Genomic DNA, 16000 nt, shown 5'->3' with positions numbered 1-16000 from the left:
GGTTACCTGGGTCATAAAACAATCTCAGGCCACTTACTAAAATAATCCACTAAGGTCACAGCAAAACGGCAGTCTGACGGGGCTTTGTCAAAAGGACCCACGATATCGATGGCAAGTTTCTCCCAAGCCCCATCTGGAAGGGGTACAGGCTGGAGTGGTGGTGTGCGAACGACCGCTGACTTGTCATGTGATTGGCATGTGATGCATGACTTGATGGCAGTCTTAACCTGGGCATCCACAATTATAGTTCTCGGAGTCTCTGCTTGGTTCTCACTAAATCAAATCAAATCAAATCAAATCACTTTATTGTCACACTACCATGTACACAAGTGCAACAGTAGGTGAAATTCTTGTGTGCAGTTCCGAGCAACATAGCAGTCATGACAGTGATGAGACATATACCAATTACAATAAACAACATACTTACACAACACAATTTACATATCAAATGTACACATACTTACACAAAACAATTTACAAATCAGATGTACACATACTTACACAACACAATAATTATATACAATGCAGAATATAGAACAGAATATACAATACAATACAATAAGTGGGAGTATATGAAATATATATGTGTATATATATATATATATAGCAGTTGTATTGAGGAGAATATGTTGACAGTCCAGTGTGAGATTATAGATTAATAAAGTGCAGTGCTAATTATTGATCCTGATAGATCAAGAGTTCAACAGTCTGATTGCTTGGGGAAAAAGCTATCATGTAGTCGGCTGGTGCGGGTCCTGATGCTGCGATACCGCCTGCCTGATGGTAGCAGTGAGAACAGCCCATGACTTGGGTGACTGGAGTCTCTGATGATCCTCCGAGCTTTTTTCACACACCGCCTGGTGTATATGTCCTGGAGGGAGGGAAGCTCACCTCCGATGATGTTCCTGGCAGTTCGCACCACCCTTTGCAGGGCTTTGCAGTTGTACGCGGTGCTATTGCCGCACCAGGCGGTGATGCAGCCAGTCAGGATGCTCTCTACAGTGCTGGTGTAGAACCGTAGTGAGGATGTGGTGGTTCATTCCAAACTTCCTCAGCCGTCTCAGGAAGAAGAGGCGCTGGTGAGCCTTCTTCACAACGGCCTCAGTGTGGACGGATCCATGTGAGTTCCTCAGTAATGTGGACACCGAGGAACTTGAAGCTGCTGACTCTCTCCACCGGTGCTCCATTGATGGTGATGGGGCTGTGTTCTCCGTCTTTCTTCCTGAAGTCCACAACAAGCTCCTTGGTTTTACTGACGTTGAGGGAGAGGTTGTGCTCCTGACACCAGCGTGTCAGAGTGTGCACCTCCTCTCTGTAGGCTCTTTCATCATTGTCAGTGATCAGACCTACCACCGTCGTATCGTCAGCAAACTTAATGATGGCATTGGAGCTATGTGTTGCCACACAGTCATGTGTGTACAGGGAATACAGGAGTGGGCTGAGAACACAGCTCTGCGGGCTCCAGTGTTGAGGGTCAGTGATGAGGAGGTGTTGCTGCCCATTCTAACCACCTGACGTCTGCCTGACAGGAAATCCAGGATCCAGCTGCACAGCGAGCTGTTTAAGCCCAGAGCCCGGAGTTTCTCATCAAGCTTGGAGGGCACTATGGTGTTGAATGCTGAGCTGTAGTCTACAAACAGCATTCTCACATATGTGTTCCTTTTTTCCAGGTGGGAGAGAGCAGTGTGTATTGTAGATGCAATGGCATCATCAGTGGAGCGGTTGTTGCGGTAGGCAAACTGCAATGGGTCCAAAGAGGGACCCATTGCACTATACCTTGGTGTGTATCATGAGCCAAGGCAATGAACTGCGATCTGAACGTCTCTGGTACTAACAGTCTGTGTGTACCTTTTACCACACAATCATCCTGAAGAGAGAGCTCATGTTGAAGTCTGTAGTATGGCTGTAGGTCAGCACATAGACCCTTGGAAGATTTTGGCCATCTGGCTGTCAGTAACTCATGTAACTTATGATGAATTGGGCAGGCAGCACATGCTTGTTGTATTCATCAGCTGATACAGCAGTGAGGGTTGAAGTAAGCACAACACTTCCACATCATCCTCCAGCCCAGGCTCACTACCCTGTAATGGTAAATGACACAATCAGCTGTAACATAGTCATGTCCAGGTTTGTACTTGATGTCTTAGTCAAACGTCATTAGTCTAGCTGACCACTGAGCAATCCGAAGTCCTTGAACACCTGTAAGGCCTTTAAGTATGGTCGACATCAGTCTCTAAAAGCAACTTGGCACTGACGCCAGTCCATATGTTACTCTTTAGTAACGGAATAAGCCTTCATGAGTAATGAATGGACTGCGGCTATCTTCATGAAGCAATACTTGGTGATAGGCGCTTTGAAGGTCCAGTGTTGAAAAAACTGTTGACCCCCTCAGTTCTGCGAACATTTCTTCCATGTGAGGAAATAGAAAACTGTCCACCACTACTGCTCTATTTGGTTCTCGCAAATCCACACAAAGTCGTTTGTTACCGTTTTTTTTCTTCTTAGTGACAACAACCGATTAAATCGACCCATTCTGACAATTAAATCAGTTCAATCATGTCCACATTATCTTTCTTGAATCACGATCTTCATCAACACAACAACAATGATATTCATCACCTTCTTCATCTGGACTCTCACATCATTTGCTCGAGGTTTGTCAAATACAACTTTTATAATTAGAAGATCATAGTCACTCAGAGTCCCTCAATAACAGCAGCTCAACCAGGACAAGAAGTACAAATAAACTGTAAAACCAGCAGTGATGTGTATGATGATGATTATTTAGCCTGAAACTTACAGAAATCATGAACATGAACAGCATGAGGGTGAGTAAATTATGACAGAATTAATATTTTTGAGTGAACTATCCCTTTAAACCTTCCACAGCACAAACAACATAATGAGAGACTTTGAGTGTGTGTTTGCTATTAGACAAACCATCTAATGATCTTTGAACAGACCATAATATGATCAGATGTCACAACAGGTGCTCTCCACCATTACAAAATCTGTCCAACCTTGTGGACCTACAGTACAGAAAAAAGTCTTCATCTCGTGTTACAGATGAGCTGGTGCAGTTTATTAGTTGCATATGTTTTATGAAGATGTCACTTAAATAACTTCATAACTGTCAAACGACTCAATAGAGCAGAAGTGAAACTGGTGTGTTCCAGTTCAGATCATTGAACCAATCAAACAGTGAATCTGAGAGTGTGAGGTGAAAATCACATTTGCATTGTCAGAGTTGAATGATTGTGTTTCTCTCAGAATAGAGCAGCTCTGTCTCCAGTGAACATGTTCAAACCACAATTTTACTAGTTTAGTTTTACCAGCAATCGCACCTTTTCAGAACTGTCCCATAATTCAAACGTTTCTCTGTTCGTAAAAGACACTTTGGTTAAAGTTGTGGAACAGCAAACAAAGAAATAAAACATGATGAGAACAACATTCCTCATCGGGACAGAGAGTGCAATTGCCCCCTGTAACTGAAGACTTCAAGCTGTTCTCATTAATTTAGTAAATTCATTATTATAACTTTATTCATTGAGCAGTTATTCTGATTTGCAAATTCACACTGAAGACATTGAAGCTGACAATGTGAAAGGAGATTGATATTTCACTGCAGAAGAACCATAATTAAATGCTTAAATAAAGGTACAGTGCATGTAGATTATTGTTCCCAAAGGAAAAACAATTCAAATGTATCTTTATAAAGTTTGCAATAGGAACTTAAAGTAAAATGATGTACCCAAAACAATATACTACTGGTAAAAAGGGTCCCTTGAGGATGCTGCTCCAGTGACGGCACTTGCAGATCATGGATCTGATTTCAGTCTGACCATCAGTGAGTCCAGACTGAAGATGCAGGACATTATTACTGTCAGACTTATCACTGGATTGACAGTAAAGCTTTATTCACACACTGATAAAGAGTCGTACAAAAACCAGTGACTAACCTGACACACTGACAGATACTCACACACACACACACACACACACACACACACTTGGTGTATCAGTCACACTGAGTGCTGCTTTAAATCTAGAGGATTCTGATGAATGTAAAAAAGTGGGAGTTCGTCCGGGATCGATCAGATTTGGATTGGCTCGAGCAACTGTGTTTGATTGAATTAATGGGATGGAGAGAACTGTAAAGAAAGGGACAAACACACAAGAAATAAATGCACAGTAACATATGCCTACAGGGTGTAACACCAATCCTGCATGGATACAGGAGTCATTTTTGTCATAATGATGTTTCTGTCATTCATACACAGCTCAAGCATCATTAACAGAAAAACTGAAGATTCAGACAAACAAATCAACAATTTTGATCATGTCAGATGCACACACACACACAGACACACACACACACACACACACACACACACACACACACACACACACAAACACACACACACACACACACACACACACTGTTCAATCTAGACTCATTTGACTTTGTTTAGATGACAAAAGTTGAAGCACTAAAACAGAGAGATTGAGGGATATTTTTAAGGAATAACGCTTGACAAATTCTCAGTTACGTATTCTCTGATCTGCAATACGATTGGTTTTTGGAGGTCATTTAGTGAGTTTATGTCACATGATCATAATGTATATTAGACTGACAGCATATAAGCTGTTGGAGATCTTTTACATGTCTTTGCATATTCAGCACATGCTTCAGTGATCTGAGAGTGTTTATAGTGTGTGAGTTTAACACTTTTCTTCATTAAAACTGAACAAACAACAACAAGAATGAATTTCATCAGCGTCTGTATCTGGACACTCATTCTGTCTGTTCAAGGTTCAGTTGAAATATTATTAAAACTCAATGTTATTTACATGCTTGTGTTTGGTAGAAAATCAATATATTCTGTATTTTAAAGTTTAAAATCTTTCTTTTCTGATGAACTTTCTTTAACAGAAATTACAGGACACATTTCTGTGACTCAGACTCCAACAGTAACAACTGTTCAACCAGGAGAATCCATCACTATAACCTGTAAAACCAGCCAAGGAATTGGACGGATTTCCAGTTCGGAATGTCCGCAATGTCTCGCCTGGTATCATCAGAAACATGGAGATGCTCCTAAACTCCTCGTTTACCACATTAGATCACTGCAGTCTGCAACTCCATCACGATTCAGGGGCGGTGGATCTGATTATGGATCTGATTTCACTCTGACCATCAGTGGAGTCCAGACTGAAGATGCAGGACATTATTACTGTCTGAGTAGACCCTACATCAGTAATAGCTGGTTGTTCACACAGTGATAAAGAGTCGTACAAAAACCTCTGTCAGTCACACTGCACTGATACACTGACAGATAATGCAGCTGCTCACACACACACACACACACACACACACACACACACATGTTTGTGCTGCTATCCTTATGAGGACTCTCCATAGACGTAAAAGTTTCATACTGCTAAAACTACATATTCTATCCCCTAACCCTCATAGAAACATTTTGAAATTTGTATTATTATGTTTTTATTTATATACCGTTTAATTTACATTAATATTTATGTATTTGGCAGACGCTTTTATCCAAAGCAACTTACAGTGCATTTATTACAGGGACAATCCACCCAGAGCAACCTGGAGTTAAGTGCCTTGCTCAAGGACACAATGGTGGTGGCTGTGGGGATCGAACCAGCAACCTTCTGATTAACATATTTGTGCTTAGACCACTATGCCTCAATGTAGTTTTTTGAGCTGTTTGAATTACAGGGACACTAGGGGTGTCCTCATAAACCATATGTAACAAGGTTAAGGTTGGGAAAGGAGGAGGCGGGAACTGGCAAAACAATCAAAGTAATATTTTAACTTAAAGAAAAAGACACAAACACATAAACACACACAAGGAAGCTGCATGTCTCTCTCTCTCTCTCTCTCTCTCTCTCTCTCTCTCTCCGAACTGTCGCATTTTGCTGCACTTAGGCCCGGCATCTGATGCTAGTGTGGGCTGGTGCATATCATAGGTGGGCATTTGGGATGGGGGAGGGGTTACTCAGACTACTAATTTAATGTCTTTAATTGGCGTAACATGGCATAATTGTCAAGATCATAAGACCCAATATAACTATATGTGGCAGGCCGTATGGCGGGGCCGGGTCGTGATTCTGCACACCGGCCCCTAATTGATTGAGAGGGATAAAGGCCGACTGGAGACTGACGCACAATGGAGAGAGAGATTTACAGACTGTCCGAGCCCTGAGTGTGTTTGTCTTTTTAGTTTATCATTAAAATATTATTTATATTGTCAAGCGGTTCTCCTCTCCTCCTTTCCATTACCCCTTTACACTATATTTGACACTTTATCCACAAATTAAGAATATATTGAATAAATAAACTGATAAACATTGTATATAATTACACACACACACTTAGTTTACTCATTGTAACCATTAATAGTTGTAAAGATAACTACTATTGGCATTATATTCATTCATTGTCTAATATCAAGGAGGAAAATAAGGATGGAGTGAAAGGAAATAGATTAGATGGAGAGATCAATAACAAATAAGATTAAGAGCCTAAAATTTGACACAGATGGGAACTGCTTAAAGAAGTAATTATATCATCTTGAATGATGAGAATTCGTTCTGTTTGGCAGAAATGTAATAAGCAATGATACTGCCCTACAAAGGTAATGAGTTTGGCCTTTGTAGGATAGCAAAGAGTATTGATATGTTTACCAGTGAAACTATATGTGTAAATTAATTTAGAGAATGCAGGAATTTGGATGGATGGATGTGCAATGACAAACAATAAACGAAACACTTTCACAGCACTGTAAAAAGATGTAGAAGAGACAGAATCTCTCGGGAGCGGGTCTGAAAAGTCCATCCTGCATAGACCTCAACTTTATAATTCATGTCCAGTATTTCACCAACACCTGCAGCATGATTTTGGGTATCTGATGTGAGATATGTGATGAGATGGAGTCTGTTATACATTCACAGCAGTCACATGGTCACTGAGACAGCACCAAGATTCTTCATTAAAAACCCAAACATTACACAAAAATATCTCTTATTACCATTCTCGCACGCGTAACGTCTCGGACTCTCTGGTTTGCAGCAGCCGCTTCTTGAGTGTGTCGCTGCTTTCGTCCAATTACATTTCTGGTGCTGTTTTGTGATTGGTTGTGCAGTCTAAAGCCCGCCCTCAAAGTCTACAATACACAGAGCGCCCCCATATTGCTTTTGACCAATGCACAAATTGGAAAAAATATATATTTGATTTAAAACCTTGTTTCCCAAATGTTTGATTGGGTGGGCAAGACTCACGTTTGGGTAGGGTCTGCACACCCCTGCCAATGCCTACATCTGGTCCCGGCTGCACTTATCCCTCTCCTCGGCTCATTAGCCCAATTGTGGGCGGGTGTGCGTTATCAAGGCTCGGCCCCGCCCTCCTCCTCGTCACATCATATTTATATCATAATATCCCCTTATATACTAGTTTGTAACCTATAAAAATGTCATTGTAAACCACACACACACACACACACACACACACCCACACACACAGTGAGCATTGGCATCACTGATAAGAATTATTAAATTAATAATACCAATAAATTATATCATTAATAATTTTACACATTGTTTAAGACTTTTGTACCCCACAGTATTTCTCTCCTGCATGTTTATATTTCAAAACCTCTTAATAAATTGTTTCATTTACTGAGAACACTGTGTGTGTGAGTTTCTTCATTTGACCACATGATCTTGTTTCATAAAGTCTCTGCAGGTGTTTTCATGGTTCATTGAGTGAAGTTTATTTATAAAGTGTGTGAACTGAACTGGCAAATGACCCAAATAATGTGAATAAATCAACTTTTCAAATACAAAAGACAGAAACTTTACTGAATATTATTTCATTTATTGAATTTTGACAAGAGAAAACAGCAGAAGAACAAAAGCACACATATACTTGTCTGAATACAAGTCACTGTTAGTCTCCATGTGAGACATGAGTGAGAAGAGCAGAAGAGAATCAGAGGATCTACTCAGAACACTGATCTCTCCTCACTTCTTCAATGACTGACGTCTGGCCTTGCCGTGTGGCCTCACAGCTCACTGTGACCGCCTTCATCCACTCGTCCTGAGAGAGAGTCAGACTGCTGCTCCAGCTGTACAGACCGTTCTTCTGCAGGACCCCAGCACTGCTCTTCTCAGTCCTGCTGCTCCCGTCCACCTTCCAGTTCAGGCTCCAGTCTGAGGGGAAGCCCTTGTTGGCCACACACATCAGTGTTGCTGTGTTCTTTGTGGAAATCTCTTCACTGGAGGGCAGCAGGACGCTCACGGCAGGACCAGTGTTGCCTGACAAATACACAAAAGACAAATTAGAAACAAAGTAAAGATTTCTCACTCCAGCTCAAAACTAAATAAATTATATTGATAGATATTTTTGTAATGATAGAGTACTTAATAATAAATGTCAGTTTGACGGTCGGATCAATAAATTTGTATGTTTGCAGATAGATTTACACAAAAGTTGAAGAATGTTTTTCCGTCATATATTTCTCTTTACATTAAGAAACAATGAAAAGAAAATCGCCCGACCTCAACAGTACCACACAAAATATTCTGAACAATAATGAACTTTTAACAGATAGTTTGATGGAAATTAGTAATACTTTATATCTTCCATATTACATTAATAAACATTTCATATTGAAGGAGCATTTTTATGAACTCTTGATAATGTGAGAAATTTAAATCATGAACAGCAACAAAAACTGAATCACATCTCACTTCTGTACGAGCAACAAATTCACAAATAAATTACACAAAGTGTCTTAAAATTTCACATTAATATCCTGAAAACAGACAAATTATTCAATGAGTCTAATCAGGTATTGCAAAAATAATTATAAATAAAAAATCACAAAATTAGGGAGTTTTTTGCTACATTTTCTGGTTTAGTCACAAGTTGGAAACAAAAAAATATTTCACCAAAACAATTAAAAAAAGTGAGACAAATCCCTCAAATCATAGTGTTACAATCATACATAAAACACACATTCAACATTATTATAAACTCACATTTAACATTATTATAAAACACACATTCAACATTATTATAAACACACATTCAACATTATTATAAACACACATTCAACATTATTATAAACACACATTCAACATTATTATAAAACACACATTCAACATTATTATAAACACACATTCAACATTATTATAAACACACATTCAACATTATTATAAACACACATTCAACATTATTATAAAACACACATTCAACATTATTATAAAACACACATTCAACATTATTATAAAACACACATTCAACATTATTATAAAACACACATTCAACATTATTATAAACACACATTTAACATTATTATAAAACACACATTCAACATTATTATAAAACATATGAAACATTAAAAGGATGATTTGATGATTTACTTACTGCCAACATCCAGTCTGGTGCCGCTGCCGAAAGTGTCCCACAGTGATACAAACTAATAGAACAGCTGCACAAAAACCTCTGAGCCTTCACTAACTGCACTTTAAACACATGATCACAAACACATCTTTACACAACACACATACAAACACACTTTCACTTCTTACTGTCATTAACAACTCATTCAAAAGTGCAACATTGCATTATAACATATATATTACATTGTAATAAACAGTTTGTATCACTCCACTGACTCTATAACTCATTTGATTTAGTTTGATCTCCTGAATGCTCGTGAAATATCCACAATGAGGAAAAATCCAGAGAAGTTCCACTGATTGAAATGTATTTAATAAATCAGAAATAAAGATGTCAATAATTTGTGTGTTTTCATGTATGAATTGTTTGTCATTGCTGCTGTTCTCCTGTAACAGTCACATTTGCTGGTGAGAGGAAACAGTTTTGAATGTCCCGCCCCTCTGATTAAAGCACAATATCAGACTGTCTGTTAGTCAGGACTGTCAAACCAACATCACTGTTCCTTCAGTTCTCACTCATTCACAGTAAAGATGACAGCACACGCTCTCATTATCTGCTCTCTTCTGCTTTTCACTGCTGGTGAGAATCTATTTCAGTGCTAATAGTCTCTCTATTTTACACATTCAAACTAACATGAATTGTACTTGAGAATATTTTCATCTTCAGGTGTCAAATAACTATTTTTGAGATAGTAAAAAATTCTGTGTTTATTGTGTTATGTGTTTCAGAGTGTGATGGACAGATCACAGTCACTCAGAGTCCCTCAATAACAGCTCAACCAGGACAACAAGTTCAAATAAACTGTAAAACCAGCAGTGATGTCTACTGGGATAGTACTTATGGCTCCCGCTTAGCCTGGTACTTACAGAAACCTGGAGAAGCTCCTAAACTCCTCATTTATCTGACTGATAAACTGCAGTCAGGAACTCCATCTAGATTCAGTGGCAGTGGATCTAAAAGTGATTTCACTCTGACCATCAGTGGAGTCCAGACTGAAGATGCAGGACATTATTACTGTCAGAGTTATCATTACATCAACAGTAAAGATGTGTTCACACAGTGAAAAAGAGTCGTACAAAAACCTCTGTCAGTCACACTGCACTGATACACTGACAGATACTGCAGCTGCTCACACACACACACACACACACACACACACACACACACACACGCTCACACACACACACACACACAGAGAGAGAAACTGAGGAGTTCAACTCGTATTTGCATCTTTCATAAATATTTCATTTAATATCTTTAAATACGTCAATTTAAAAAAATATTCCCTTCTGTCACTCTCACACAGTACAAAAACTTTACCAAACTGAATTTCTGTCCCGTACAAATATAAAGACATACAGCACCCTAAATGTCTAACGGAGCTGCACTAATGAACATTCCCACACTCTGTTAAGTGAACGTCTCTTTAGACTTAAACGGTCACGTTTCTAGTTAGGCTGCATTAGTCGTGTCATACAGTACATGGGACAAAACAGGCCACAAAACTGAAAGTGAATGAATAATACAAGTTTATGTATCAAGGGATTATTTTGGATTAGTCTGTTCAACATGGTCTGAGGCGTTCATGTTTGGTCTCATTTAGGAAAATTCCAGTCAGAACAGACTCATTAGAGCTCAAGTAAATAACAGCAGATTAAGTGAACTTGTTAATGAAATCTAGGATCTCTTCTGTGTGACATGAGTGGACGTCCAGCCAATAGAAGAATCCGTAAAGACAAACACAGGGACCATGTCCTATCCAAGTGCAAAACATTGATTCAGCAGGTAATAGACTTGGGAAAAGGGGAGCTTCTGAATATTTCTGGCCATACAGTGAACCAGATGCTGCAAATGAAAAAACCTCCTATAAAGCTCCAACATCTGTATGAGAGGTTTGAGGAACCGGATCAGAACATCATGATTCTGTAGAAATGTGGACCATGGCAAAACTTTAAAAAGGCATTACTCAAGAACCACAGAGATGAACTAGATGAGAAGTTGATGAAAGATGAGGCTGCAAACATTGCCTTCATCATGGTGTCCACCACAGGGATCTCCATTAAGACACTTTAAAGCTAAAGATAATAGACTTGTGCAAAGGTGAACTTGTTCATATTCTGGTTACCAGGGGCGTGTCTAGAGCATTTTCAGTGGGGGGGCCATGCTGGGGCACTGCCTCCAAATGGGGTGGCCGCCAGTGACCAAAAAAAAAAAGCTAAATTCTACAGTATATTACGTAAATCCTATTGATTTTTATTGTTTTTTTAAATTGAATAAAGTTACTTGTAAACAAATGTAGTAATAAATATTTTTTTGTCATCCCTGTATATATCCATTAAGTTAAATTTGAGAGCCAGTGTTTATTATTTTTAGTGTTTTCATAAAACTAACAAGTTTATAAAATAAAAGCAATTTTAATAATGAGCCATTTTAAAAACAGAAATGATGTCAACTATTTTCTTTTAATTAGTTTGGCCATTACAATATATAGTAGTTTTATTCACAATCTCTTTCAAATAATAATAATTAAAAAAATAATTCCCCCCACTGTAATAATTCAAATGGTTTGGCCAAAACATCATAGTGTTTCATTCAACATTTCTTTCAGATTCATTTACAAAAAAGCTGAGTAACACAGAGTTAGAGTTTTAGCACTGTAACAGTTCAAATGAAAACACCACAGTTTAAAAATAAAATATGGAACCATTACATTGTGCTCTGCTAATATATTAAAGAACAGTCTTTAGTTTAGAAACAATAAAAACAGTAGCAGAAAGAGAGGAAAACAGTCAAAAAAGAAAGAAGGCAGACCTCAACTAAAACAGCTGGATTCTTCTGTTTCGGTGGTGACTGGCAAGCTCACAATTATTATTTATAATAGTTGCAGAGTTATTATCTATATTGATTAAAAATAATGGTATTGAAGGTCTTTCAGTGTTGGATAGACATATACTTATAAGCCAGTTTGCTGACAATACAACATTGTTTCTAAAGAATGAATATCAAAGTCCATGAGCTTTACATTCGATTAACCAGTTTTCTAAAGCTTCGGGGCACATTTAAACCTAAACAAATGTGTAATGTTAACACTGCAGGAGTTTCCTTTGCAGTCATTATCTAATATACAAATTAAAAGGGAAGTTAAATATTTGGGGATTATTATTTCTAAAGATAAAGATGTTATGGAGAATAAAAATGTGTTGAATGACATAGATAAATGTAAGTCCATATTGAATAGATGCTGCAGAGGGATCGTACACTTTTGGAAGGGTTCTTTTATCTCAAATGGATAGTTTGTCCAGACTCATCTATCCAGCCTTCTCCTTGCCCATATTGATTAAATTAATAAATAAGGTGAATTTTTAATTTATTTGGCGAAATAAGTGTCAGTACATTAGAAAGGAGGACATGATTAAAAAATATGAAGACGGTGGGGTGAATGCTATCGATTTTGACATTATGAATGGTGTTTTGAAATTGAAATGGTTAAAATCCTTCATTCAAAATAGCCACTCTTTTTGGTTTATTGTCCCCAATACTATCTTTAACAAACTGGGGGGAATACACTTTCTGTTATGTTGTGACTTTGAGTGCACCAGTTAAACTTTCATCCTTCCATCAGCAGGTGCTGCTCTATTGGAAACTATTGTTCAAACATAACTTCACTCCTCACAACACTGCAGTGTGGAATAGTAGATATATAAAGTTTGGCAGAAAATCTGTATATCTTGAAGAATGGATATCTAAAGGGATTTGGGCTATTGCCCATTTCTTGGATGATAATGGAAATGTGTTACTGTATAGAGAGTTTTGTGAGAAATGTACCGTTAATATGTTTAATAGAATGATTAGAGCTGTACCACTTCCGTTAAGATTAATGGTTGAAGAAGACATGTTGTACTCCAAAATCTCCCCAGTACTGAGACCGCTCTCCTTAGAAGATTCTGATTTTTGTGATAAAAAATGTACAAATAGAGTCATTAGAATTTTTGTTTTTACAGGCTTATTACCCAAACCCAATTAGACGGGAATATGTGCTTAAAGATTTTGATAAAGTTGAAATAAAAAAAAATAGGAAAAATTATTTGTCTTTTCCTCTCCCTCCTAAAGCTAAGGAGGTGAACTTCAAAATTTTAAATGAGATTTATCCTACTAAAGAATTTTTAAGATTGAAATGTAATTTTGATGTGAATAATTGTGTTTTTTGTGAAAAACATATTGAAAATCTAGAGCATGTCTTCTTTGATTGTGATCTGGTGCCCCTTTTGGAGTGAGGTGCAGAATTGGTTAAGGTCTAGGAGGGTTGAACTCCCACCTCTCACGTGGAAGTTAATTAGGTTTGGTGTTTGTCTGGAAAACAAAGATTGTGATTTTGTTATTAATTTCTTGTTATGTTTTGGAAAGTTTTTCATTCATAAATGCAGATGGTTTAAATCTAAACCCAACTTTAATCACAGGATGAATGAGGTTAAACTCTTGTGCAAACCTTTAAAATTTGTTAAAAATCAGAAGCCCTTAAACTGATTTCTCTTTTGGATACGTTTAAATTAATTTAAAAAGTCCCTTTTTATTTATTTTTTCAATTTATTTATTTTTATTTTTATTTTCTATTTAATTATTGGTTTGTTCATAGTGTGTTTTCTGTTCTTTGTACTAGCTATGCTCAACCTATGGCTGAACAATTGAGGTTATATTCAGAGATTTGTTGATGTACCTTGTTTGTTTGTGTTGTTGAAGGATAACAGTAGTTATTTGAGAAAATTGTTATGTATATTTTGATAAGTCACTTGTGATTTGTATCCTTTTTTTTGGCAATAAAGATGACTTTATTAAGCTTTAAAAAATCTTTATCTTTGAATCACGAACTTCAGTAGAGTCTATAAACTGATTGGCCGTAAAATGAACCAATCACAAGACATCTTATAGGGGGCACCTGGGGTGGCCAATCGAATTTCAGGGGAGGCCGGTGCCCCCTGGCCACCACGTAGACCCGCCCCTGCTGGTTACACAGTGTACCAGATGCTGCTAATGAAAAAACTAAACTTAGTTGAACCACTAAGAGGTCACAGAAGTACTGAAAGACAGTGGACAGGCTCATATAAAGGGAGAGGTGATGTAACATACATGTTGTTCAGGTATTCAAATAGATTCATCTAGTGCTGGAGTCTCTTGTTTGATCGAGTGTGTGTTGATAAAGTGATTTTTCAGGAGTCAGCTCAAATGGAAGTTTCTTGAAGACAAGACTTGAGGAGAGTCAAGAGCACCGATATCAAAACTAACTCTAATAGAGAGACAGCTCTTCTTCAAGACACTCGACTCCTCATTTCGCACAAGAAAATGGAGAAAAAATTCAAAAGAATAAAGGGAAGATTCTCCCTCCCTCTTTCTTTCTATTCTTATTTGTTTTGAACACACAATCACACACTTTACTTCAATACACTCAACCACACAGCACAATTTCACTCAATATCAAAGAACTACAATTCACTTCACAGTCAAACACTTCTTCCTCTCTCCATGGAAAGACACAAACTGAGGGGTTTTGAAGTGTCTCAGTAACCTGTAACATCTGCCTCCACTAATTATCCCTCATAATGAAGCTCATTAGTGGCTTGTACATCTGAAACAACACCAGCAGAGGGAGACAAAGAGAGAGAAAGTGCTGCTCCAAAACAGAAAATCCCTGTTGAATTACACAGAGATGGATCAGTAGTATTCAATAGTACACTTATCATATGACTTCAGAAGAAATGGATTTAATCACTGGAGTCGTGTGGATTACTTTTCTGCTGCCTTTATGGGATTTTTGGAGCATCAAAGTTTTGCTCATCATTCACAAGCATTGTATGGACCAGCAGAGATGAAATATTCCTCTAGAAAGCTCTGTCATTGTCTACATTCATTTCCATTTAATCCATGAACATTTATTATCTCTTCATGTCGTCTGTGGGGAATCTGGGTTCTCCATTGCGGACAGTGATCCAAACCAGTTTAACCATTTACCGTTAGCTCAAGATTATATAAACACTCCAACATGTGAAAGAGAATATATAATATTGGGTCACTCAATGACACAATGTGCTTATTTGTCTGTTTTTCTCACAGTAATCCAGACTGTATAATGTCAGTGAGAGCTCTCTGAAGAAATCAACTCTATTAATTCTATTGATTGATGTCTGTTTTACTCAAAGAGGGTATTTCCAGAGAGAGTCACTTTGCATTGGCATCACACGCTTCAGTGATCAGAGAGTGTTTATAACTGTGAGTCAAACAATTTATAACACACGGCTGTTTTTCAAGATACAAAACCAACAAACACAAAAATGAATTTCTTCATCTTTATTTGGATTCTGGGAGCTTTTATTCCAGGTAAACATCAAATGAAATCTTCTCACTGATTTACTGATTTTTAAGACTTTCATATACAGTCAATTTAAAGATTTTCATCAAACGTTATTTTCTCCTGATCAGAATCCAGAGGAGTCACTGTAACTCAGACTGAAGTTG

At 37.7% G+C, this 16000-nt stretch overlaps 3 gene segments (V, D, J or C); 2 read left to right on the top strand and 1 right to left on the bottom strand.

The window, feature by feature from the left end:
• Positions 1-4697: 4697 nt before the first annotated feature.
• Positions 4698-5283, top strand: LOC127635143 (immunoglobulin kappa variable 1D-13-like). The segment is given in 2 exon segments: positions 4698-4813; positions 4934-5283. Coding segments are annotated over 2 exon segments (399 nt in total).
• Positions 5284-7915: 2632 nt separating this feature from the next.
• Positions 7916-9627, bottom strand: LOC127635057 (Ig lambda chain C region-like). The segment is given in 3 exon segments: positions 7916-8343; positions 9458-9509; positions 9622-9627. Coding segments are annotated over 3 exon segments (375 nt in total).
• Positions 9628-9992: 365 nt separating this feature from the next.
• On the top strand, positions 9993-10556 carry LOC127635147 (immunoglobulin kappa variable 4-1-like). The segment is given in 2 exon segments: positions 9993-10072; positions 10222-10556. Coding segments are annotated over 2 exon segments (384 nt in total).
• Positions 10557-16000: the final 5444 nt, after the last annotated feature.

This window comes from Xyrauchen texanus, chromosome 42, assembly GCF_025860055.1.
Source record: "Xyrauchen texanus isolate HMW12.3.18 chromosome 42, RBS_HiC_50CHRs, whole genome shotgun sequence".
Taxonomy (NCBI): domain Eukaryota; kingdom Metazoa; phylum Chordata; class Actinopteri; order Cypriniformes; family Catostomidae; genus Xyrauchen; species Xyrauchen texanus.
Note: the sequence above shows the minus strand (reverse complement) of the source record. Positions and strands in the feature narration are given on the sequence as shown.